Source organism: Ranitomeya imitator, chromosome 3 (genome assembly GCF_032444005.1).
Source record: "Ranitomeya imitator isolate aRanImi1 chromosome 3, aRanImi1.pri, whole genome shotgun sequence".
Classification (NCBI taxonomy): Eukaryota; Metazoa; Chordata; class Amphibia; order Anura; family Dendrobatidae; genus Ranitomeya; species Ranitomeya imitator.
This window is the reverse complement of record NC_091284.1, coordinates 15,527,310-15,553,326: the sequence shown is the minus strand read 5'-3', so window position 1 is coordinate 15,553,326 and position 26,017 is coordinate 15,527,310. Positions and strand designations below refer to the sequence as shown.

Genomic DNA, 26,017 nt, shown 5'->3' with positions numbered 1-26,017 from the left:
ATCGCAGCTACTATAGCGAGGGGTGGGGGCGTGCAGAGCATTGCAGCTACTATAGCGAGGGGTTGGGGGCGTGCAGAGCATTGCAGCTACTATAGCGAGGGGTCAGGACGTGCTGAGCAGCGCAGCTACTATAGCGAGGGGTGGGGGCGTACAGAGCATCGCAGCTACTATAGCGAGGGGTCGGGGCGTGCAGAGCATCACAGCTACTATAGCGAGGGGTCGGGGGCGTGCAGAGCATTGCAGCTACTATAGCGAGGGGTCGGGGGCGTGCAGAGCATTGCCGCTTGCGGTGCATTTGCGCTGTACATTCATTATGGCCGCTGCTTTTAACCCTCCGGCTTATCTCATTTCAGAATAAACCAGCCTGTGGCTGCTGGGGAATGCTGGGAGTTGTAGTTCCACAGCACAGCTCTGCAGGTTTATCAGGCAGAGGGGTTATGTCGGTGCTGCATGAGGAGGACTCTGAATCCGACCCTATGACAACTCTGCAGGTTCACACACCACACAGACGATTTCACATCATTTTAATAAGAATCAAAAATAAACTTTGTGACTTTTCGATTTGCAGGAAGATCAGAACGCCACCGTCACCTCCATCCTCCGGCTCCAGCGACTCTCACACTCAGAAATAAGTTACCCCAAGCAGCAGCACACAGGACACCCCCTGAAAGAAGAAGGCACGTCATCAGCGGGGTCCGGGAGCGCTGCCTCCGCTGGTCACTGACTAGTGACGATTCCTCACCTCCCCGGCATGGTCAGACTTTGAAGCCGAGGGCCCTCATACACTCCTTGTGCGCCTCGATCAGGTCCCGGCAGTGCTCCTCGCCCTTCTCAATGATACTGGAGGAAAAAAATGGAGAAATCATTGGTCCCAGGGACGACTTCTCATAGAACAGACAAGGGGGAGGGGCGATGGCTTGCTGTGGGCGGGGCAGTGGATGACGGACAGGCCGTTCACTGTCTGCAGCCGCTAGCGGGGGGACGTATGATAATAATGGCGGCAGATGCGGAGCTCCATGCTCTTGTGTTTGGTAGTGGAGGGACTTGCGAGTGTCTGTTAATCAGGGGGCGACTGCCCAAGAACTATTTTTGTAGCCCCCTACACAAACTCTGACCCCCAGAGCATAACTGAAGCTTCCCTTTAATGGGATCACCTCTACTAACAATTCTGACATATGAAGGGTCGGGGTCCGACTGCTGGGACCCCACTGATGTCAGAGCCAAGTAGCAGCCAGGCCACTCATTGCCCACAGACTAGGAGACCACCAAGGGAGACGTCAGCAGTCGGATCCCCTCTGACCACACAATAGAGATGTGGGGTGGGACCCTGGGGTCTGCGGGGGGCTCTCTGCACTCACCAGGCATCCCGCACTTTCTTGGTCTCTGGGCAGGCACAGCACGGCTTCAGGGGCTTCTTCTCCGGGGTCTCTGCGCTCGCAGGGTTCGTCTCACAGCTCGCAGCCGCAAGAGTGGACATGATGGGGCTCGAAGGCGGACTGTAGAAGACGACACAAAGTCAGCGCCGGCCATGAGCGCCCCCCGCAGGGAAATTACACCCCTCACAAATGACACAGCAGACCTGGTGGAGTGAGGGGGTAACTGCACCGACATCAGCGAGACGGGATCTCCGGATTACACAGGACGCCCCTCAGCGAGAGCGCAGACCGTCAGAGACGACGTGCTTCAGACCACCAGATACGACGTCCCCACAGACCGCCAGAGACGACGTGCTTCAGACCACCAGATACGACGTCCCCACAGACCGCCAGACACGACGTCCCCACAGACCACCAGATACGACGTCCCCACAGACCGTCAGAGACGACGTGCTTCAGACCACCAGATACGACGTCCCCACAGACCGCCAGACACGACGTCCCCACAGACCGCCGGACACGACGTCCCCACAGACCGCCAGACACGACGTCCCCACAGACCGCCAGACACGACGTCCCCACAGACCGCCAGACACGACGTCCCCACAGACTGTCAGATACGACGTCCCCACAGACCGCCGGACACGACGTCCCCACAGACCGTCAGATATGACTTCCCCACAGACCGCCGGACACGACGTCCCCACAGACCGCCGGACACGACGTCCCCACAGACCATCAGATACGTCCCCACAGACCGCCGAACACGACGTCCCCACAGACCGCCAGATACGACGTCCCCACAGACCGCCGGACACGACATCCCCACAGACCGCCGGACACGACGTCCCCACAGACCGCCGGACACGACGTCCCCACAGACCGCCGGACACGACGTCCCCACAGACCGCCAGATACGACGTCCCCACAGACCGCCAGATACGACGTCCCCACAGACCGCCGGACACGACGTCCCCACAGACCGTGTGTTCCTATTCTTCACCACCTGCAGGACCTCGGCTTTCTCCTGACGGACGGGAAGATTCCTGTTTACACCCAGTAGCTGAAGCCCCGACGCCCCCGGAAGAAGCCAGGGCGAAACGTACGTTGGGGTGAGGGGGATCTCTCCTCCGGTTCTGGTATTTGGACCGTTTCTCAGTGCTCTTCTTACTCTACAGGTAAAGTCTCCTAATTTATATCCTCACACGTCTTTGCACTCTCTATTGAGTCAGTAACGGAGGTGTCAATATTTCGCTATATAGAAAGTCTGCACATGGCCTGATACAAACATTACATAGCTTACTGGGACCAGTACTGGGGTCATTCTACCTATGCTCACTGGGATTTATCCATTATGTTTCACATATTATAGAAAGTTTTACTTCAAATTATTTTCGTTCTTTATTGCTGCGGAATCCTGGAGCTGAATATTCCCCTCTCTCCATGTGATCTCCTGTACAGCGAGGCGACGGCTCCCCCTACTGGACACTTTTCTTTCTTTAATCATTTTTAATAGGTTTTTTCAATATATGTAAAATAAAAGTTGTGTATTTTAGCCTGATTATGGTCTTTAGACGACTTGTTTTGTAAGTTCACTGGTCGTAATAAGCTGAAGATGACCGACCACTGTGGACTCGGAGCTGATAGATTCTTCTGCTCTGACACATTGTAACAAAATACCAGCAAAGACGACAGATTGATGGTTTGGCTGCGATCACACGCTCTGTGGTCAATGACGCTGAGAACTCGCAACGCTCACTGCCTTCGTGTAGGAGAGAGGAAGGTGTGCTGTGTCGTTGCCCCCGAGCCTCCTCTGCTGCCTGTGCCAGTGTCCCCGAGCCTCCTCCGCTCCCTGTGCCCCCGAGCCTCCGCCACTACCTGTGCCCCCGAGCCTCCTCCGCTGCCTGTGCCCCCGAGCCTCCGCCACTACCTGTGCCCCCGAGCCTCCTCCGCTGCCTGTGCCCCCGCCACTACCTGTGCCGGTGTCACCAAGCCTCCTCCGCTCCCTGTGCCCCCGAGCCTCCTCCGCTCCCGGTGTCCCCGAGCCTCCTCCGCTCCGTGTCAGTCAGATCTCACATAGGAAGTGCTGCCATTAGACAGGTGCTGAGCCGTCCGTCCCCGCGCGCCACCTGATCTCCTGTCACCACTGATCCGTCCACATAAACCGGGACCAAAATAAGTGTCGTCCTCCTTCAAGGTCACTGCTGGGGGCGGCATAGAGCGGCGAGCACACGTCTCCCTGATGCCCCCCCACACTGCACAGCCCCCCATATCCCCCCACATCACCCCCCAATATCCCCCCACACCGCACAGCCCCCCAATATCCTCCCACACAGCACAGCCCCCCAATATCCTCCCACATCACCACACAGCCCCCCAATATCCTCCCACACCGCACAGCCCCCAATATCCTCCCACATCACCACACAGCCCCCCCAATATCCCCCCACACCGCACAGCCCCCCAATATCCCCCCACACCGCACAGCCCCCCAATATCCTCCCACACCGCACAGCCCCCAATATCCTCCCACATCACCACACAGCCCCCCCAATATCCCCCCACACCGCACAGCCCCCCAATATCCCCCCACACGGCACAGCCCCCAATATCCTCCCACATCACCACACAGCCCCCCAATATCCTCCCACATCGCACAGCCCCCCAATATCCCCCCCACACCGCACAGCCCCCCAATATCCCCCCCACACCGCACAGCCCCCAATATCCCACAGCCCCCCAATATCCCCCCACACCGCACAGCCCCCCAATATCCCCCCACACCGCAAAACACCCCAGTGTCCCCCCATATCCCCCCACACCGCACAGCCCCCCAATATCCCACAGCCCCCCAATATCCCCCCACACCGCACAGCCCCCCAATAGCCCCCCACCCCGCACAGCCCCCCAGTGTCCCCCCATATCACATTTAGCCTCTGACTATAGCCCACACTGCTCCACTATCTGACAGCAGACGTGCTGGGCGCAGACCTCCAGTACAGGGTCTCGTGTACAGACCGCACAGGCTGCTGACAACACGTCCGATCACTACTGATGAGCTCCATGTCATGATGATGCAATCTAAAAGGTCGGACACAGATCGACGGCGATAAGTCGTCAGTACAGAGCCCCCCGGTGAGCACTCAGCCCCCCCCGTCCCATGGGCAATAATCCACAACAGACCCCCTACCTCCGCCACTCACGTGTTCCAGGAAACAACCAGGACACGACTGCACTGCGCAAGCGCGCGCAGTAAGTGCTGGGAGGAACGTGCGGGGCACTCGCTAAGAATGCCGGGAAGTGTAGTTTATTTTTACCGTCATGTCTGTGCATTGTTTCTATAGCGACATCTCGCGTCGGCTCCGGCAAGTGCAATACTAATGTCCATAGAAGTACCGCCCCCTGATTAATCACCCGTCCAATACTGGCGAGCGGAAGGCGCGGTTAAGTTATGTCTACCGCCTCTGGTCACGTGATACCGTTGTCGTGGTGATTGCAAGACGCCGGGTACCTGGTTACCGAGCAACCGCGGCAACAAAGATGGCGGACATGGAGGAAGCCGAGGGGCCAGGTAAAGAGGGCGAGTACGGCTGCCTGTATATTTATATGTGTGTGTACGGCTGCCTGTATATATGTATATATGTGTGTGTACAGCTGCCTGTATATATGTATATATGTGTGTGTACAGCTGCCTGTATATATGTATATATGTGTGTGTGTACGGCTGCCTGTATATATGTATATATGTGTGTGTACAGCTGCCTGTATATATGTATATATGTGTGTGTACAGCTGCCTGTATATATGTATATATGTGTGTGTACAGCTGCCTGTATATATGTATATATGTGTGTGTACAGCTGCCTGTATATATGTATATATGTGTGTGTACGGCTGCCTGTATATATGTATATATGTGTGTGTACAGCTGCCTGTATATATGTATATATGTGTGTGTACGGCTGCCTGTATATATGTATATATGTGTGTGTACGGCTGCCTGTATATATGTATATATGTGTGTGTACGGCTGCCTGTATATATGTATATATGTGTGTGTACGGCTGCCTGTATATATGTATATATGTGTGTGTACGGCTGCCTGTATATATGTATATATGTGTGTGTACGGCTGCCTGTATATATGTATATATGTGTGTACAGCTGCCTGTATATATGTATATATGTGTGTGTGTACGGCTGCCTGTATATATGTATATATGTGTGTGTACAGCTGCCTGTATATATGTATATATGTGTGTGTACGGCTGCCTGTATATATGTATATATGTGTGTGTACAGCTGCCTGTATATATGTATATATGTGTGTGTACAGCTGCCTGTATATATGTATATATGTGTGTGTACAGCTGCCTGTATATATGTATATATATGTGTGTACAGCTGCCTGTATATATGTATATATGTGTGTGTACAGCTGCCTGTATATATGTATATATGTGTGTGTACAGCTGCCTGTATATATGTATATATGTGTGTGTACAGCTGCCTGTATATATGTATATATGTGTGTGTACAGCTGCCTGTATATATGTATATATGTGTGTGTACGGCTGCCTGTATATATGTATATATGTGTGTGTACGGCTGCCTGTATATATGTATATATGTGTGTACAGCTGCCTGTATATATGTATATACTGTATGTGTACAGCTGCCTGTATATATGTATATATATGTGTGTACAGCTGCCTGTATATATGTATATATGTGTGTGTACAGCTGCCTGTATATATGTATATATGTGTGTACAGCTGCCTGTATATATGTATATATGTGTGTGTACTGCTGCCTGTATATATGTATATATGTGTGTGTACGGCTGCCTGTATATATGTATATATGTGTGTGTACGGCTGCCTGTATATATGTATATATGTGTGTGTACGGCTGCCTGTATATATGTATATATGTGTGTGTACAGCTGCCTGTATATATGTATATATGTGTGTGTACTGCTGCCTGTATATATGTATATATGTGTGTGTACGGCTGCCTGTATATATGTATATATGTGTGTGTACGGCTGCCTGTATATATGTATATATGTGTGTATAGCTGCCTGTATATATGTATATATGTGTGTACAGCTGCCTGTATATATGTATATATGTGTGTGTACAGCTGCCTGTATATATGTGTGTATAGCTGCCTGTATATATGTATATATGTGTGTGTACGGCTGCCTGTATATATGTATATATGTGTGTGTACGGCTGCCTGTATATATGTATATATGTGTGTGTATAGCTGCCTGTATATATGTATATATGTGTGTACAGCTGCCTGTATATATGTATATATGTGTGTGTACAGCTGCCTGTATATATGTATATATGTGTGTGTACTGCTGCCTGTATATATGTATATATGTGTGTGTACTGCTGCCTGTGTATATGTATATATGTGTGTGTACGGCTGCCTGTATATATGTATATATGTGTGTGTACTGCTGCCTGTATATATGTATATATGTGTGTGTACTGCTGCCTGTATATATGTATATATGTGTGTGTACAGCTGCCTGTATATATGTATATATGTGTGTGTACGGCTGCCTGTATATATGTATATATGTGTGTGTACAGCTGCCTGTATATATGTATATATGTGTGTGTACAGCTGCCTGTATATATGTATATATGTGTGTGTACGGCTGCCTGTATATATGTATATATGTGTGTGTACGGCTGCCTGTATATATGTATATATGTGTGTACAGCTGCCTGTATATATGTATATATGTGTGTGTACAGCTGCCTGTATATATGTATATATGTGTGTGTACAGCTGCCTGTATATATGTATATATGTGTGTGTACAGCTGCCTGTATATATGTATATATGTGTGTGTACGGCTGCCTGTATATATGTATATATGTGTGTGTACGGCTGCCTGTATATATGTATATATGTGTGTACAGCTGCCTGTATATATGTATATACTGTATGTGTACAGCTGCCTGTATATATGTATATATGTGTGTGTACAGCTGCCTGTATATATGTATATATGTGTGTGTACGGCTGCCTGTATATATGTATATATGTGTGTGTACGGCTGCCTGTATATATGTATATGTGTGTGTACAGCTGCCTGTATATATGTATATATGTGTGTACAGCTGCCTGTATATATGTATATATATGTGTGTACAGCTGCCTGTATATATGTATATATGTGTGTGTACAGCTGCCTGTATATATGTATATATGTGTGTGTACTGCTGCCTGTATATATGTATATATGTGTGTGTACGGCTGCCTGTATATATGTATATATGTGTGTGTACGGCTGCCTGTATATATGTATATATGTGTGTGTACGGCTGCGTGTATATATGTATATATGTGTGTGTACAGCTGCCTGTATATATGTATATATGTGTGTGTACTGCTGCCTGTATATATGTATATATGTGTGTGTACGGCTGCCTGTATATATGTATATATGTGTGTGTACGGCTGCCTGTATATATGTATATATGTGTGTATAGCTGCCTGTATATATGTATATATGTGTGTACAGCTGCCTGTATATATGTATATATGTGTGTGTACAGCTGCCTGTATATATGTGTGTATAGCTGCCTGTATATATGTATATATGTGTGTGTACGGCTGCCTGTATATATGTATATATGTGTGTGTACGGCTGCCTGTATATATGTATATATGTGTGTGTACGGCTGCCTGTATATATGTATATATGTGTGTGTACGGCTGCCTGTATATATGTATATATGTGTGTGTACAGCTGCCTGTATATATGTATATATGTGTGTGTACTGCTGCCTGTATATATGTATATATGTGTGTGTACGGCTGCCTGTATATATGTATATATGTGTGTGTACGGCTGCCTGTATATATGTATATATGTGTGTATAGCTGCCTGTATATATGTATATATGTGTGTACAGCTGCCTGTATATATGTATATATGTGTGTGTACAGCTGCCTGTATATATGTGTGTATAGCTGCCTGTATATATGTATATATGTGTGTGTACGGCTGCCTGTATATATGTAGACTGTGGAGACCTGGGTGTCGTAACCAGTGCCTTCCCCCCTCCCATCAATCCCGTAATCAAACACACACAGTCCTAGGTGGGTTGAACAGGTCGGTCACAGTTTATTAATTAAATAATCGGAGAAAGGGCAATTACATATCGTAACGAGCGGCTCGCGCCGAGCTCCTGTCCGTGATCGACAGGGGAATTGGCCCAACGAGCGGTTACGACCTTTGCCCTCCTCCGCTTTTTCCGCTGTGACTTAATAAAGGTTACCAGGGTTTAGTTCTATCAACATACGTAATAATTTTTTTTTTTTTTTTTTAAACTTACAACATAATTCACACATTTACATTCTCCTGCGGGTTAGTATCATAATTAGCCTTTAAAAGGGAGGGTGGGTGGGACAAAAGCTTCCAGGTGTCCTGCCGAGAGTGAAAGAGAAAGTTCTCGGCCGGACACCTGGATTTAACCCCTGTAGGAGTGGCCGTAGGACCCCTCCCCTCTAGTGCCCACTGGCCGGCTGGGGGTCTTCCAATTAATGCATCACTAAGGGGGAGTGATGCTAGGGGGGATCTGGCACAGACATTCTTTACGTGCAGCTCTCTGTGTGCTCCCCAGTCAGAGACGCGCACCTTAATCAGTACCGCGTCTGCCAGACTGTGGAGACCTGGGTGTCGTAACCAGTGCCTTCCCCCCTCCCATCAATCCCGTAATCAAACACACACAGTCCTAGGTGGGTTGAACAGGTCGGTCACAGTTTATTAATTAAATAATCGGAGAAAGGGCAATTACATATCGTAACGAGCGGCTCGCGCCGAGCTCCTGTCCGTGATCGACAGGGGAATTGGCCCAACGAGCGGTTACGACCTTTGCCCTCCTCCGCTTTTTCCGCCACGGAGGATCCCGTGTATTATCTACGCGGGACTCCGACCCCACCCCTCGATGTTAGGGCCTGTTCAACCCCATCCTGTAAACCAGACAGAAAAATATCGAGGCCAATGTCCGTTAGGTGTACTCCGTCCGGCCTTAGTTGTGGCGTGTTATCCCCTTGTAACGGGAGGTGACGGATCACGATACCGCCTCTTCCTCTCACATATTTTCCAATCCGAGCATTGAATTTACCCCTTGTCCGTTCTATGGCTCTTTTATCTCTTGCTCTTCGCCAGACGGCCCGTGGTGTTATATCCGACCACACCAGGATCATGTTCCTGTAAAGACAGCTGAACCAATCCATATCCGTTGTCACCCATTTGTACAATTCGGCCACCTTTTGTATCCATATCCGTTGTCAACCATTTGTTCAATTCGGCCACCTTTTGTTTGCCAAGGTCATTGCCACCCGTGTGTACCACCATTACCACAGGGCTTTCCGCCCTCCTTGCTATGCCAACCATCTCCTTGAACACCTGTTTCCACTGGAGGCCTCTGACACCCCTCCATTTAACTTTTATGCCCGGGAGGTAAAGATTTGTTCCTCCTGGCCGCAGTTTGGCCCTCTCCTTGGCCCAGTAAACGTAGGAATCTCCTACAACCCAAACTTCAACCCCTGTAAGAGACAACACATGTTAATTAAGCAAGTCGGGTCTTATGTATCTGGCGAAGTATGCGGACTTCCAGCGACCCATTCTCTGCGCCTCGGCCTCTGACACTCCTGCCTTAGCTGCCGCTGTGGCCGCCCCTATGCGGAACGAATGTGTTCCGTACTCCTTTGGATTAGCGCCGGTTTTTCCCAAGCATAGCTTGAACATTGCCTGGAATTGGTACTTGGTCAGAGGGGACATGTCTTTATGAGTGAAGAAAAATTCTACCAGCGTGTCTTATCCCGGCGTATCTTCTAACCATTTTTAGCGGACAAGCTGGGCCATCTGTAGAGTTAACTAGGACCCATGTGCCCCTACCGGTGGGATAGCATTTGGACTTTCGAACCCTGATGCGCAGGGCGTCGCTGCATATAACTATGCCCTCATTAATTAGGCCTCCTTCCGACGCAGCAATCAGTTCCTGCAATAGTCTCAGTGAAATGGGGCGGCGACATTCCTGGCTTGGCTGAAGCCTTTTCCCACCTTTTATGGCTTGTCTTATGCAGAAGGACTTAGTTACGTCTACCCATCCCTAATAGATGAAAGAAAAATGCTAGCCCCGATAATTTCCGTAATAAAAATTCGCTTGTAACCGCGCTTCGTGCTCCGTCGCATTCGTCGACTGGCCTACCAATAAATAAAGAAGAAATTTACTTTTACTGGGGATAGAAACCATGTTTCCCACTCTTCAGTGAAAGAGCTTAACCACTCAGCCATCAGCTGAACTGGCTGAATTAGTGAGCGCCACTCCTCCCAAGCCTTACCATACACCTGCTAGGCCCGGATTAAGGGCATCAATGATTGTCCACTGTATCCCACAGGGACAGTGGACACAGGATACCCAGGGGTTGCGCGTTGGGCTGCTGGATTCTGAAAGCCTGCCAATTGGAAAACAACAATGGGTTAATGATATTATCATCTACTTCCGCCACCACGGTGGCTCTACACCAGATATTGTTTTCAAGGCATATCATCGCTAGCCGGCGCAAGAGAGCGAGTATGGGCAAGGATGAAGAAGACATGTGATTTAAACTCTTCGCTGTTTTCGTATTTTTAGTTTGGAAACGAATGTTCATGTTTCTCAACTGATCGGCCCATATCTCCAACGCTGCTACTACCGCAAACAATTCCCGTAGGGCCGGGTCTTGCCCCCACTTTGTTGTCGTCCAATTCTCTGGCCAACCAGAATGGCACCATTGTTTTTTATAGATTGTTGCAAAACCCTCTGTTTTGTTCCACCCTAATGTCAGCCCTAATTCTTTGCTTGTGATCTCTCTAACCATGACGCACGTGTGACCGTTGTACGATTGTAGGAACGTCTGCCATACCAGCAGATCTGCTTTTAGCGAACGAGTGAGCCTAATTCTATGGCCGTGCTGAGAAGCGCCTTTTGTTGCCAAAGATAGTCTGCGTGAGAATGCTCTGCCGGCCGGCATTACGCGGCAGGCGAACGTCAGTAAACCCCATAACGCCTGCATTTGCTGTAGGGTTACCTTCTTAACTTCGCGGAAGCCTTTCGACATTTGTTGGGTTTTTTGTATTCTATCCTCTGGTAAGCGGAACACCATCATGTTGGTATCTATTTCGATGCCCAAGAAGGGCAATACATTACATGGACCCTCTTTTTTTTTTTTTTTTTTTTTTTTTTTTTTTTTTGGTGACAATGGCACGCCGAATTTGAGTGAGATAGATTTGAATTTTTCTTGTAAATCGGAGCAGAGATTAAAATCACTGGGGCCGACGAACAGGAAATCGTCGAGGTAGTGAATTAGGGATTTACTGCCCGTTTCGTACTGAACTACCCAATCTAGGAAGGTGCTGAACAGCTCGAAATAGTGACATGAGATGGAACATCCCATCGGGAGGCACATGTCGAAGTAATAGTGTTGGTCCACTTTGCAGCCCAGAAGGTGGAAACATTCGGGTGCATGGGTAGCAAACGGAATGCCGATTCAATGTCGTATTTGGCTAGCAGGGCGCCTGGTCCGGCTGCCCGGACTAGTTCTACCGCTGTATCGAAAGACACATACGAGACAGAAGCTTTTTCTGGGGAAATAGCATCGTTAACCGAATCGCCCTTTGGGTGAAAATGATGGATTAAACGGTATTTACCGGGTTCCTTTTTTGGTATGATGCCTAACGGAGAAATTGTAATGTTTTTGAAGGGGAGCGACTTAAAGGGGCCTGCTATTCTACCCAATTCTACCTCCTTCCCAATTTTTGTCTAAGAATTTTGGGAATTCGCGAGCCGATTTTAGGTTATCGGATAGGGTTGGCGTTCTTGTTAGCCTAAAGGGAATAAAGAACCCGTCGGAGAAGCCTGATTGCAGTTGCTGAGCCGCTTCCTTATTGGGGTAAAGCTTTAGCCAGGGGGCCACCCATAATACAGCCCAATACTACGAAGGCCTGGAGCCGATTATTCATGGTTAATCCGATTTTTGATCTCCCCCTATCGAAAACCCTATCGTTAGCTTTATCCACCGTTTGTTGGTCCGCTGATAACAGCGACCATATGTCAATATAATTGTTGCTCCTGATTTTCTGACTAATTTCCTGATCTATAGTTAAAGCTATTTTTGATCCAGATCTTTGTTCACCACTTATCCGTTTGGATGTGATAGTTGTAGGCGTAACTCCTTTACCGCTGAAGTTAGCTCCATTTCCTTTATGTTAACCCTGTAACATAAGATTTCCTCGTTACCCTTGCGCTGTGCGCTGTGTGACTCTGGACGAGTGTGCTCCGATCCTGGAGGAACCCCCGCAGATGTTGACGGGGGGATGTCGCAGGACGGGGAAACTCTGGCTCCCGCTACAGCGAGGGATTGGTCGATGTGCTGGCCGATGCACTGAATATCGTGCGTTGGAGCCCGATTACTACCACATAGTGGCGGATTAATGGCTCTGTCTTCAGCGACTGCATTGCAGTTGTCGTGGCTGGTAGCCGCGGGGGATTGTTCTTCCCTGGCTGGTTCGCTACCCTTGGAACACTCACCGCTGCGTGATTCTGGACGAGTGTACACCGATCCTGGAGGAACCCCCGCAGATGTTGACGGGGGGATGTCGCAGGACGGGGAAACTCTGGCTCCCGCTACAGCGAGGGATTGGCCGATGTGCTGGCCGATGCACTGAATATCGTGCGTTGGAGCCCGATTACTACCACATAGTGGCGGATTAATGGCTCTGTCTTCAGCGACTGCATTGCAGTTGTCGTGGCTGGAAGCCGCGGGGGATTGTTCTTCCCTGGCTAACACTCACCGCTGCGTGATTCTGGACGAGTGTACACCGATCCTGGAGGAACCCTGCGTGGTGGTTGTTGTGGCTGGAAGCCGCGGGGGATTGTTCTCCCCAGCTGAAAGCCCTAGAGGGTGCCCACGATTTAGAGGACTTGCCACGTGCAGGATGACTCTTATCCGGACTTAGCGACACCTCGGACCCCTCGGATGTTGCTGATGACAGCCATCCTGTGGCCCGGGATCTGCGGCGGCTCCTATGGGAGCTGCGTCTGCGACGGTGACGGGAGGGGCGTTTAGAGGAGTGGCGGGAACGGCGACGGGAGTTATCTGCCGTTATTATGCGGTGCAATGGGGGGGATTCTATCAGTAGACAGAGGGGGATAATTGGCCGTAGCTGGTCCTGTAACGCTAATCGGAAGGGGGGGCGTCAGTAGGTAACCATATTCCTCCCCATTGCTGGGATTTGACGGGGCGGCGGTTACCGGATAATTTTTATTTAGGTTTTGGGCAGTGGGGGGAGGTGATAATGTGTTTGTGCTTAGTGCGTTTACTGCGATGTCGCCGTGATTCCCGCTGCGCGGCTGTTGAGCGCCTTGCTCGGTCCCATGGGACCGAACAACGCGCTCTTCAGCCGCCCTGTGACCTCTCCGGCCTGACCCCTGATACCCCCGTACAGGCATCAGGGCTGCGTCTGCCGGGGGTAGGCTGGAGGTCAGACCAGGTGACAAATCAGCACGCTGATCGGTCGATTTCGACCGATCAGCGCACTGTGGGGAAAGTGAGGGGTTAAAACCAGCCCCCAGGTTACCCCCTGCGGGCAGCGTATATGTGCCCGCAGGGAAGGCAACCGAGGACTGGCCAGCGCTGTGTTCAGCGCTCATCTGCGGTGACCGGAAGTGGCTGGGCGGGGACCGGAAGTGGCTGGGCGGAGCCTCCCAGCACTCCGAGCGGTGTCCGAGTCCTCCGGAAGACGCCTGCAGCTGCGAGGCGGCGAGGCCCTCCCCTCCCCGACCTGGAGCCGCTCCGGGGCGCGGGGTAAGCGGGCGGATCGCCTGCAACCCGGCGCCACCACCGGCCTCTCCGGAGCGGCCGGGGAAGGGGGCGACACCGTCCGCCGCCAGGCGCCGCCGGATGTAGCCCCGCACAGCCGGGACGGAGCCACCGGCGCCGGCTGCCCATCGCCGCCCTCTGCCCCCACCGGAGTCCGGACCAGAGCCGGCGAGGAGATGCCGGCCACCCTCCGACGGGTGCGACGCCCGGCTCTACCCCGCCGCCTTCGAGAGGCCCCCAGACCATCTACAGCCGAGGGGCCCGGCACCGACAGCGGCGCAGAGAGGGGCCCCTGTCCAGCGATCGGGGCCGGACCAAACGACGGACCGCAGGGTGCTGGTGCTCCCGAAGGTATTGGAGGTGAGCTGGGCACGATGGCGGAGGGGTGAGGGAGAACAGCCGGCAGCAGAGAGCCTTCGCACATGGCTCTGTACAGCTCCGACCTCCAACCTGTCGGGAGCCGGCGTGCTCGCACGCAGCGGGGGTGACCTAGGCCTAGGGGGGGGGGGACCCGGAGACGCAGGCGTGAGGGAGGACAAATTTTCTGGACCGGATAAGGGAACAGTGAGCAGGGGGTCAGGAGAGGGCCCAGGGAGGTGAGCCCTGCTGCCTATGAAAACGGCCTGAAGCCAGAACTCACCTTCCTGCACCGCTCTCTTCAGCAAGGCCTCAACAAGAAGGGGGTCCGACATCACAGCAGGGACAGACAAAAGCTTCCAGGTGTCCTGCCGAGAGTGAAAGAGAAAGTTCTCGGCCGGACACCTGGATTTAACCCCTGTAGGAGTGGCCGTAGGACCCCTCCCCTCTAGTGCCCACTGGCCGGCTGGGGGTCTTCCAATTAATGCATCACTAAGGGGGAGTGATGCTAGGGGGGATCTGGCACAGACATTCTTTACGTGCAGCTCTCTGTGTGCTCCCCAGTCAGAGACGCGCACCTTAATCAGTACCGCGTCTGCCATATATGTGTGTGTACGGCTGCCTGTATATATGTATATATGTGTGTGTATAGCTGCCTGTATATATGTATATATGTGTGTACAGCTGCCTGTATATATGTATATATGTGTGTGTACAGCTGCCTGTATATATGTATATATGTGTGTGTACTGCTGCCTGTATATATGTATATATGTGTGTGTACAGCTGCCTGTATATATGTATATATGTGTGTGTGTACGGCTGCCTGTATATATGTATATATGTGTGTGTACTGCTGCCTGTATATATGTATATATGTGTGTGTACTGCTGCCTGTATATATGTATATATGTGTGTGTACTGCTGCCTGTATATATGTATATATGTGTGTGTACGGCTGCCTGTATATATGTATATATGTGTGTGTACTGCTGCCTGTATATATGTATATATGTGTGTGTACTGCTGCCTGTATATATGTATATATGTGTGTGTACTGCTGCCTGTATATATGTATATATGTGTGTGTACGGCTGCCTGTATATATGTATATATGTGTGTGTACGGCTGCCTGTATATATGTATATATGTGTGTGTACTGCTGCCTGTATATATGTATATATGTGTGTGTACAGCTGCCTGTATATATGTATATATGTGTGTGTACTGCTGCCTGTATATATGTATATATGTGTGTGTACGGCTGCCTGTATATATGTATATATGTGTGTGTACGGCTGCCTGTATATATGTATATATGTGTGTATAGCTGCCTGTATATATGTATATATGTGTGTACAGCTGCCTGTATATATGTATATATGTGTGTGTACAGCTGCCTGTATATATGTGTGTATAGCTGCCTGTATATATGTATATATGTGTGTGTACGGCTGCCTGTATATATGTATATATGTGTGTGTACGGCTGCCTGTATATATGTATATATGTGTGTGTATAGCTGCCTGTATATATGTATATATGTGTGTACAGCTGCCTGTATATATGTATATATGTGTGTGTACAGCTGCCTGTATATATGTATATATGTGTGTGTACTGCTGCCTGTATATATGTATATATGTGTGTGTACTGCTGCCTGTGTATATGTATATATGTGTGTGTACGGCTGCCTGTATATATGTATATATGTGTGTGTACTGCTGCCTGTATATATGTATATATGTGTGTATAGCTGCCTGTATATATGTATATATGTGTGTGTACAGCTGCCTGTATATATGTGTGTGTACAGCTGCCTGTATATATGTATATATGTGTGTGTACTGCTGCCTGTATATATGTATATATGTGTGTAGAGCTGCCTGTATATATGTATATATGTGTGTGTACAGCTGCCTGTATATATGTATATATGTGTGTGTAGAGCTGCCTGTGTATATGTATATATGTGTGTGTACTGCTGCCTGTGTATATGTATATATGTGTGTGTACTGCTGCCTGTATATATGTATATATGTGTCTGTACGGCTGCCTGTATATATGTATATATGTGTGTGTACTGCTGCCTGTGTATATGTATATATGTGTGTGTACGGCTGCCTGTATATATGTATATATGTGTGTACAGCTGCCTGTATATATGTATATATGTGTGTACAGCTGCCTGTATATATGTATATATGTGTGTGTACAGCTGCCTGTATATATGTATATATGTGTGTGTACAGCTGCCTGTATATATGTATATATGTGTGTGTATAGCTGCCTGTATATATGTATATATGTGTGTGTATAGCTGTCTGTATATATGTATATATGTGTGTGTACAGCTGCCTGTATATATGTATATATGTGTGTACAGCTGCCTGTATATATGTATATATGTGTGTACAGCTGCCTGTATATATGTATATATGTGTGTACAGCTGCCTGTATATATGTATATATGTGTGTACAGCTGCCTGTATATATGTATATATGTGTGTGTACAGCTGCCTGTATATATGTATATATGTGTGTGTATAGCTGCCTGTATATATGTGTGTGTACAGCTGCCTGTATATATGTATATATGTGTGTGTATAGCTGCCTGTATATATGTATATATGTGTGTGTACAGCTGCCTGTATATATGTATATATGTGTGTGTACAGCTGCCTGTATATATGTATATATGTGTGTACAGCTGCCTGTATATATGTATATATGTGTGTACAGCTGCCTGTATATATGTATATATGTGTGTGTACTGCTGCCTGTATATATGTATATATGTGTGTGTACGGCTGCCTGTATATATGTATATATGTGTGTACAGCTGCCTGTATATATGTATATATGTGTGTGTACTGCTGCCTGTATATATGTATATATGTGTGTGTACGGCTGCCTGTATATATGTATATATATGTGTGTACAGCTGCCTGTATATATGTATATATGTGTGTGTACAGCTGCCTGTATATATGTATATATGTGTGTGTACAGCTGCCTGTATATATGTATATATGTGTGTGTACAGCTGCCTGTATATATGTATATATGTGTGTGTACAGCTGCCTGTATATATGTATATATGTGTGTACAGCTGCCTGTATATATGTATATATGTGTGTACAGCTGCCTGTATATATGTATATATGTGTGTGTACTGCTGCCTGTATATATGTATATATGTGTGTGTACGGCTGCCTGTATATATGTATATATGTGTGTACAGCTGCCTGTATATATGTATATATGTGTGTGTACTGCTGCCTGTATATATGTATATATGTGTGTGTACGGCTGCCTGTATATATGTATATATATGTGTGTACAGCTGCCTGTATATATGTATATATGTGTGTGTACAGCTGCCTGTATATATGTATATATGTGTGTGTATAGCTGCCTGTATATATGTGTGTGTACAGCTGCCTGTATATATGTATATATGTGTGTGTACAGCTGCCTGTATATATGTATATATGTGTGTGTACAGCTGCCTGTATATATGTATATATATGTGTGTACGGCTGCCTGTATATATGTATATATGTGTGTGTACGGCTGCCTGTATATATGTATATATGTGTGTGTACGGCTGCCTGTATATATGTATATATGTGTGTGTACAGCTGCCTGTATATATGTATATATGTGTGTGTACAGCTGCCTGTATATATGTATATATGTGTGTGTACGGCTGCCTGTATATATGTATATATGTGTGTGTACTGCTGCCTGTATATATGTATATATGTGTGTGTATAGCTGCCTGTATATATGTATATATGTGTGTGTACAGCTGCCTGTATATATGTATATATGTGTGTGTACAGCTGCTTGTATATATGTATATATGTGTGTGTACTGCTGCCTGTATATATGTATATATGTGTGTGTACTGCTGCCTGTATATATGTATATATGTGTGTGTACTGCTGCCTGTATATATGTATATATGTGTGTGTACAGCTGCCTGTATATATGTATATATGTGTGTGTACGGCTGCCTGTATATATGTATATATGTGTGTGTACTGCTGCCTGTATATATGTATATATGTGTGTGTATAGCTGCCTGTATATATGTATATATGTGTGTGTACAGCTGCTTGTATATATGTATATATGTGTGTGTACTGCTGCCTGTATATATGTATATATGTGTGTGTACTGCTGCCTGTATATATGTATATATGTGTGTGTACTGCTGCCTGTATATATGTATATATGTGTGTGTACAGCTGCCTGTATATATGTATATATGTGTGTGTACTGCTGCCTGTATATATGTATATATGTGTGTGTACGGCTGCCTGTGTATATGTATATATGTGTGTGTATAGCTGCCTGTATATATGTGTGTGTACAGCTGCTTGTATATATGTATATATGTGTGTGTACAGCTGCCTGTATATATGTATATATGTGTGTGTACGGCTGCCTGTATATATGTATATATGTGTGTGTGTACGGCTGCCTGTATATATGTATATATGTGTGTGTGTACGGCTGCCTGTATATATGTATATATGTGTGTGTATAGCTGCCTGTATATATGTATATATGTGTGTGTACGGCTGCCTGTATATATGTATATATGTGTGTGTACGGCTGCCTGTATATATGTATATATGTGTGTGTACGGCTGCCTGTATATATGTATATATGTGTGTATAGCTGCCTGTATATATGTATATATGTGTGTGTACTGCTGCCTGTATATATGTATATATGTGTGTGTACGGCTGCCTGTATATATGTATATATGTGTGTATAGCTGCCTGTATATATGTATATATGTGTGTGTACGGCTGCCTGTATATATGTATATATGTGTGTACAGCTGCCTATATATATGTATATATGTGTGTGTACTGCTGCCTGTATATATGTATATATGTGTGTGTACAGCTGCCTGTATATATGTATATATGTGTGTGTACGGCTGCCTGTATATATGTATATATGTGTGTGTACGGCTGCCTGTATATATGTATATATGTGTGTGTACGGCTGCCTGTATATATGTATATATGTGTGTGTACGGCTGCCTGTATATATGTATATATGTGTGTGTACAGCTGCCTGTATATATGTATATATGTGTGTGTACAGCTGCCTGTATATATGTATATATGTGTGTGTAGAGCTGCCTGTATATATGTATATATGTGTGTGTACAGCTGCCTATATATATGTATATATGTGTGTGTACTGCTGCCTGTATATATTTATATATGTGTGTGTACGGCTGCCTGTATATATGTATATATGTGTGTGTACGGCTGCCTGTATATATGTGTGTGTACGGCTGCCTGTATATATGTATATATATGTGTGTACAGCTGCCTGTATATATGTATATATGTGTGTGTACAGCTGCCTGTATATATGTATATGTGTGTGTACAGCTGCCTGTATATATGTATATATGTGTGTGTACGGCTGCCTGTATATATGTATATATGTGTGTGTACTGCTGCCTGTATATATGTATATATGTGTGTGTACAGCTGCCTGTATATATGTATATATGTGTGTGTATAGCTGCCTGTATATATGTATATATGTGTGTGTACGGCTGCCTGTATATATGTGTGTGTACGGCTGCCTGTATATATGTATATATGTGTGTGTACAGCTGCCTGTATATATGTATATATGTGTGTGTATAGCTGCCTGTATATATGTGTGTGTAGAGCTGCCTGTATATATGTATATATGTGTGTGTACGGCTGCCTGTATATATGTATATATGTGTGTGTACAGCTGCCTGTATATATGTATATATGTGTGTGTACTGCTGCCTGTATATATGTATATATGTGTGTGTACAGCTGCCTGTATATATGTATATATGTGTGTGTACAGCTGCCTGTATATATGTGTATATGTGTGTACAGCTGCCTGTATATATGTATATATGTGTGTACAGCTGCCTGTATATATGTATATATGTGTGTACAGCTGCCTGTATATATGTATATATGTGTGTGTACAGCTGCCTGTATATATGTATATGTGTGTGTACAGCTGCCTGTATATATGTATATGTGTGTGTATAGCTGCCTGTATATATGTATATATGTGTGTATAGCTGCCTGTATATATGTATATATGTGTGTATAGCTGCCTGTATATATGTATATATGTGTGTACAGCTGCCTATATATATGTATATATGTGTGTGTACTGCTGCCTGTATATATGTATATATGTGTGTGTACAGCTGCCTGTATATATGTATATATGTGTGTTTACTGCTGCCTGTATATATGTATATATGTGTGTGTACAGCTGCCTGTATATATGTATATATGTGTGTGTAGAGCTGCCTGTATATATGTATATATGTGTGTGTACAGCTGCCTATATATATGTATATATGTGTGTGTACTGCTGCCTGTATATATGTGTGTGTACGGCTGCCTGTATATATGTATATATGTGTGTGTACGGCTGCCTGTATATATGTGTGTGTACGGCTGCCTGTATATATGTATATATATGTGTGTACAGCTGCCTGTATATATGTATATATGTGTGTGTACAGCTGCCTGTATATATGTATATGTGTGTGTACAGCTGCCTGTATATATGTATATATGTGTGTGTACTGCTGCCTGTATATATGTATATATGTGTGTGTACAGCTGCCTGTATATATGTATATATGTGTGTGTACAGCTGCCTGTATATATGTATATATGTGTGTGTACGGCTGCCTGTATATATGTATATATGTGTGTGTACGGCTGCCTGTATATATGTATATATGTGTGTGTACGGCTGCCTGTATATATGTATATATGTGTGTGTACGGCTGCCTGTATATATGTATATATGTGTGTGTACAGCTGCCTGTATATATGTATATATGTGTGTGTACAGCTGCCTGTATATATGTATATATGTGTGTGTAGAGCTGCCTGTATATATGTATATATGTGTGTGTACTGCTGCCTGTATATATGTATATATGTGTGTGTACTGCTGCCTGTATATATTTATATATGTGTGTGTACGGCTGCCTGTATATATGTGTGTGTATAGCTGCCTGTATATATGTATATATGTGTGTGTACGGCTGCCTGTATATATGTGTGTGTACGGCTGCCTGTATATATGTATATATGTGTGTGTACAGCTGCCTGTATATATGTATATATGTGTGTGTATAGCTGCCTGTATATATGTATATATGTGTGTGTAGAGCTGCCTGTATATATGTATATATGTGTGTGTACGGCTGCCTGTATATATGTATATATGTGTGTGTACTGCTGCCTGTATATATGTATATATGTGTGTGTACAGCTGCCTGTATGTATGTATATATGTGTGTGTACAGCTGCCTGTATATATGTGTATATGTGTGTACAGCTGCCTGTATATATGTATATATGTGTGTACAGCTGCCTGTATATATGTATATATGTGTGTGTACAGCTGCCTGTATATATGTATATGTGTGTGTACAGCTGCCTGTATATATGTATATGTGTGTGTATAGCTGCCTGTATATATGTATATATGTGTGTATAGCTGCCTGTATATATGTATATATGTGTGTGTAGAGCTGCCTGTATATATGTATATATGTGTGTGTACAGCTGCCTGTATATATGTATATATGTGTGTGTACGGCTGCCTGTATATATGTATATGTGTGTGTACAGCTGCCTGTATATATGTATATATGTGTGTGTACAGCTGCCTGTATATATGTATATATGTGTGTGTACAGCTGCCTGTATATATGTATATATGTGTGTGTACGGCTGCCTGTATATATGTATATGTGTGTGTACAGCTGCCTGTATATATGTATATATGTGTGTGTACAGCTGCCTGTATATATGTATATATGTGTGTGTACAGCTGCCTGTATATATGTGTGTGTACAGCTGCCTGTATATATGTATATATTTGTGTGTACGGCTGCCTGTATATATGTATATATGTGTGTGTACTGCTGCCTGTATATATGTATATATGTGTGTGTACAGCTGCCTGTATATATGTGTGTACAGCTGCCTGTATATATGTATATATGTGTGTGTACTGCTGCCTGTATATATGTGTGTGTACAGCTGCCTGTATATATGTATATATGTGTGTGTACGGCTGCGTGTATATATGTATATATGTGTGTGTACAGCTGCCTGTATATATGTATATATGTGTGTGTACAGCTGCCTGTATATATGTATATATGTGTGTGTACGGCTGCCTGTATATATGTATATATGTGTGTGTACAGCTGCCTGTATATATGTATATATGTGTGTGTACAACTGCCTGTATATATGTATATATGTGTGTGTACGGCTGCCTGTATATATGTATATATGTGTGTGTACAGCTGCCTGTATATATGTATATATGTGTGTGTACAGCTGCCTGTATTTATGTATATATGTGTGTGTACAGCTGCCTGTATATATGTATATATGTGTGTGTACAGCTGCCTGTATATATGTATATATGTGTGTACAGCTGCCTGTATATATGTATATATGTGTGTGTATAGCTGCCTGTATATATGTATATATGTGTGTGTACAGCTGCCTGTATATATGTATATGTGTGTGTACTGCTGCCTGTATATATGTATATATGTGTGTGTATAGCTGCCTGTATATATGTATATATGTGTGTGTACAGCTGCCTGTATATATGTATATGTGTGTGTACTGCTGCCTGTATATATGTATATATGTGTGTACAGCTGCCTGTATATATGTATATATGTGTGTACAGCTGCCTGTATATATGTATATATGTGTGTGTACAGCTGCCTGTATATATGTATATATGTGTGTACAGCTGCCTGTATATATGTATATGTGTGTGTACTGCTGCCTGTATATATGTATATATGTGTGTGTACAGCTGCCTGTATATATGTGTATATGTGTGTACAGCTGCCTGTATATATGTATATATGTGTGTGTACAGCTGCCTGTATATATGTATATATGTGTGTGTACAGCTGCCTGTATATATGTATATATGTGTGTGTACTGCTGCCTGTATATATGTATATACAGTGGGGCAAAAAAATATTTAGTCAGTCAGCAATAGTGCAAGTTCCACCACTTAAAAAGATGAGAGGCGTCTGTAATTTACATCATAGGTAGACCTCAACTATGGGAGACAAACTGAGAAAAAAAAATCCAGAAAATCACATTGTCTGTTTTTTTAACATTTTATTTGCATATTATGGTGGAAAATAAGTATTTGGTCAGAAACAAACAATCAAGATTTCTGGCTCTCACAGACCTGTAACTTCTTCTTTAAGAGTCTCCTCTTTCCTCCACTCATTACCTGTAGTAATGGCACCTGTTTAAACTTGTTATCAGTATAAAAAGACACCTGTGCACACCCTCAAACAGTCTGACTCCAAACTCCACTAAGGTGAAGACCAAAGAGCTGTCAAAGGACACCAGAAACAAAATTGTAGCCCTGCACCAGGCTGGGAAGACTGAATCTGCAATAGCCAACCAGCTTGGAGTGAAGAAATCAACAGTGGGAGCAATAATTAGAAAATGGAAGACATACAAGACCACTGATAATCTCCCTCGATTTGGGGCTCCACGCAAAATCCCACCCCGTGGGGTCAGAATTATCACAAGAACGGTGAGCAAAAATCCCAGAACCACGTGGGGGGACCTAGTGAATGAACTGCAGAGAGCTGGGACCAATGTAACAAGGCCTACCATAAGTAACACACTACGCCACCATGGACTCAGATCCTGCAGTGCCAGACGTGTCCCACTGCTTAAGCCAGTACATGTCCGGGCCCGTCTGAAGTTTGCTAGAGAGCATTTGGATGATCCAGAGGAGTTTTGGGAGAATGTCCTATGGTCTGATGAAACCAAACTGGAACTGTTTGGTAGAAACACAACTTGTCGTGTTTGGAGGAAAAAGAATACTGAGTTGCATCCATCAAACACCATACCTACTGTAAAGCATGGTGGTGGAAACATCATGTTTTGGGGCTGTTTCTCTGCAAAGGGGCCAGGACGACTGATCCGGGTACATGAAAGAATGAATGGGGTCATGTATCGTGAGATTTTGAGTGCAAACCTCCTTCCATCAGCAAGGGCATTGAAGATGAAACGTGGCTGGGTCTTTCAACATGACAATGATCCAAAGCACACCGCCAGGGCAACGAAGGAGTGGCTTCGTAAGAAGCATTTCAAGGTCCTGGAGTGGCCTAGCCAGTCTCCAGATCTCAACCCTATAGAAAACCTTTGGAGGGAGTTGAAAGTCTGTGTTGCCAAGCGAAAAGCCAAAAACATCACTGCTCTAGAGGAGATCTGCATGGAGGAATGGGCCAACATACCAACAACAGTGTGTGGCAACCTTGTGAAGACTTACAGAAAACGTTTGACCTCTGTCATTGCCAACAAAGGATATATTACAAAGTATTGAGATGAAATTTTGTTTCTGACCAAATACTTATTTTCCACCATAATATGCAAATAAAATGTTAAAAAAACAGACAATGTGATTTTCTGGATTTTTTTTTCTCAGTTTGTCTCCCATAGTTGAGGTCTACCTATGATGTAAATTACAGACGCCTCTCATCTTTTTAAGTGGTGGAACTTGCACTATTGCTGACTGACTAAATACTTTTTTGCCCCACTGTATGTGTGTACAGCTGCCTGTATATATGTATATATGTGTGTGTACAGCTGCCTGTATATATGTGTATATGTGTGTACAGCTGCCTGTATATATGTATATATGTGTGTGTACAGCTGCCTGTATATATGTAGATTCAAGATTCAAAGAAGCTTTATTGGCAGGACCAAATACACATCAGTTTTGCCAAAGCAAGTGTATAGAGGCAATAGGGATAGGGACTGAGGGGATGTTGGGTAGGAGCATATGTATATATGTGTGTGTACAGCTGCCTGTATATATGTATATATGTGTGTACAGCTGCCTGTATATATGTATGTGTACAGCTGCCTGTATATATGTATATATGTGTGTACAGCTGCCTGTATATATGTATATATGTGTGTACAGCTGCCTGTATATATGTATATATGTGTGTGTACTGCTGCCTGTATATATGTATATATGTGTGTACAGCTGCCTGTATATATGTGTATATGTGTGTACAGCTGCCTGTATATATGTATATATGTGTGTGTACAGCTGCCTGTATATATGTATATGTGTGTGTACTGCTGCCTGTATATATGTATATATGTGTGTACAGCTGCCTGTATATATGTGTATATGTGTGTACAGCTGCCTGTATATATGTATATATGTGTGTGTACAGCTGCCTGTATATATGTATATATGTGTGTACAGCTGCCTGTATATATGTATATATGTGTGTACAG

The 26,017-nt window shown here is 45.3% G+C and overlaps 2 protein-coding genes across 3 annotated transcripts in view; one reads left to right on the top strand and one right to left on the bottom strand.

Moving 5' to 3' along the window:
• Positions 1-507: 507 nt before the first annotated feature.
• Positions 508-4,613, bottom strand: COX17 (cytochrome c oxidase copper chaperone COX17). 2 transcript variants are annotated; one of them, XM_069760529.1, is made up of 4 exons: positions 4,580-4,613; positions 1,359-1,496; positions 743-840; positions 508-664 (listed from the first exon to the last, which is right to left on the bottom strand). In XM_069760529.1, exons 2-3 carry the CDS (start codon positions 1,475-1,477, stop codon positions 756-758), a joined length of 204 nt encoding a protein of 67 aa, XP_069616630.1. In that variant the 5' UTR covers positions 1,478-1,496; positions 4,580-4,613; the 3' UTR covers positions 508-664; positions 743-755. The 2 variants fall into 2 exon arrangements, with proteins under 2 accessions (XP_069616630.1, XP_069616631.1); XM_069760530.1 differs by having other exon boundaries at positions 4,567-4,589.
• A 286-nt stretch (positions 4,614-4,899) lies between these two features.
• The window catches only part of CFAP44 (cilia and flagella associated protein 44), a 256,160-nt gene continuing 235,042 nt past the window's right edge, over positions 4,900-26,017 (top strand). The window contains exon 1 of the mRNA XM_069760527.1: positions 4,900-4,947. Within this exon, the coding sequence (XP_069616628.1) occupies positions 4,917-4,947 (31 nt within the window). The 5' untranslated portion in view covers positions 4,900-4,916. The remainder of the gene's footprint in view (positions 4,948-26,017) is intronic.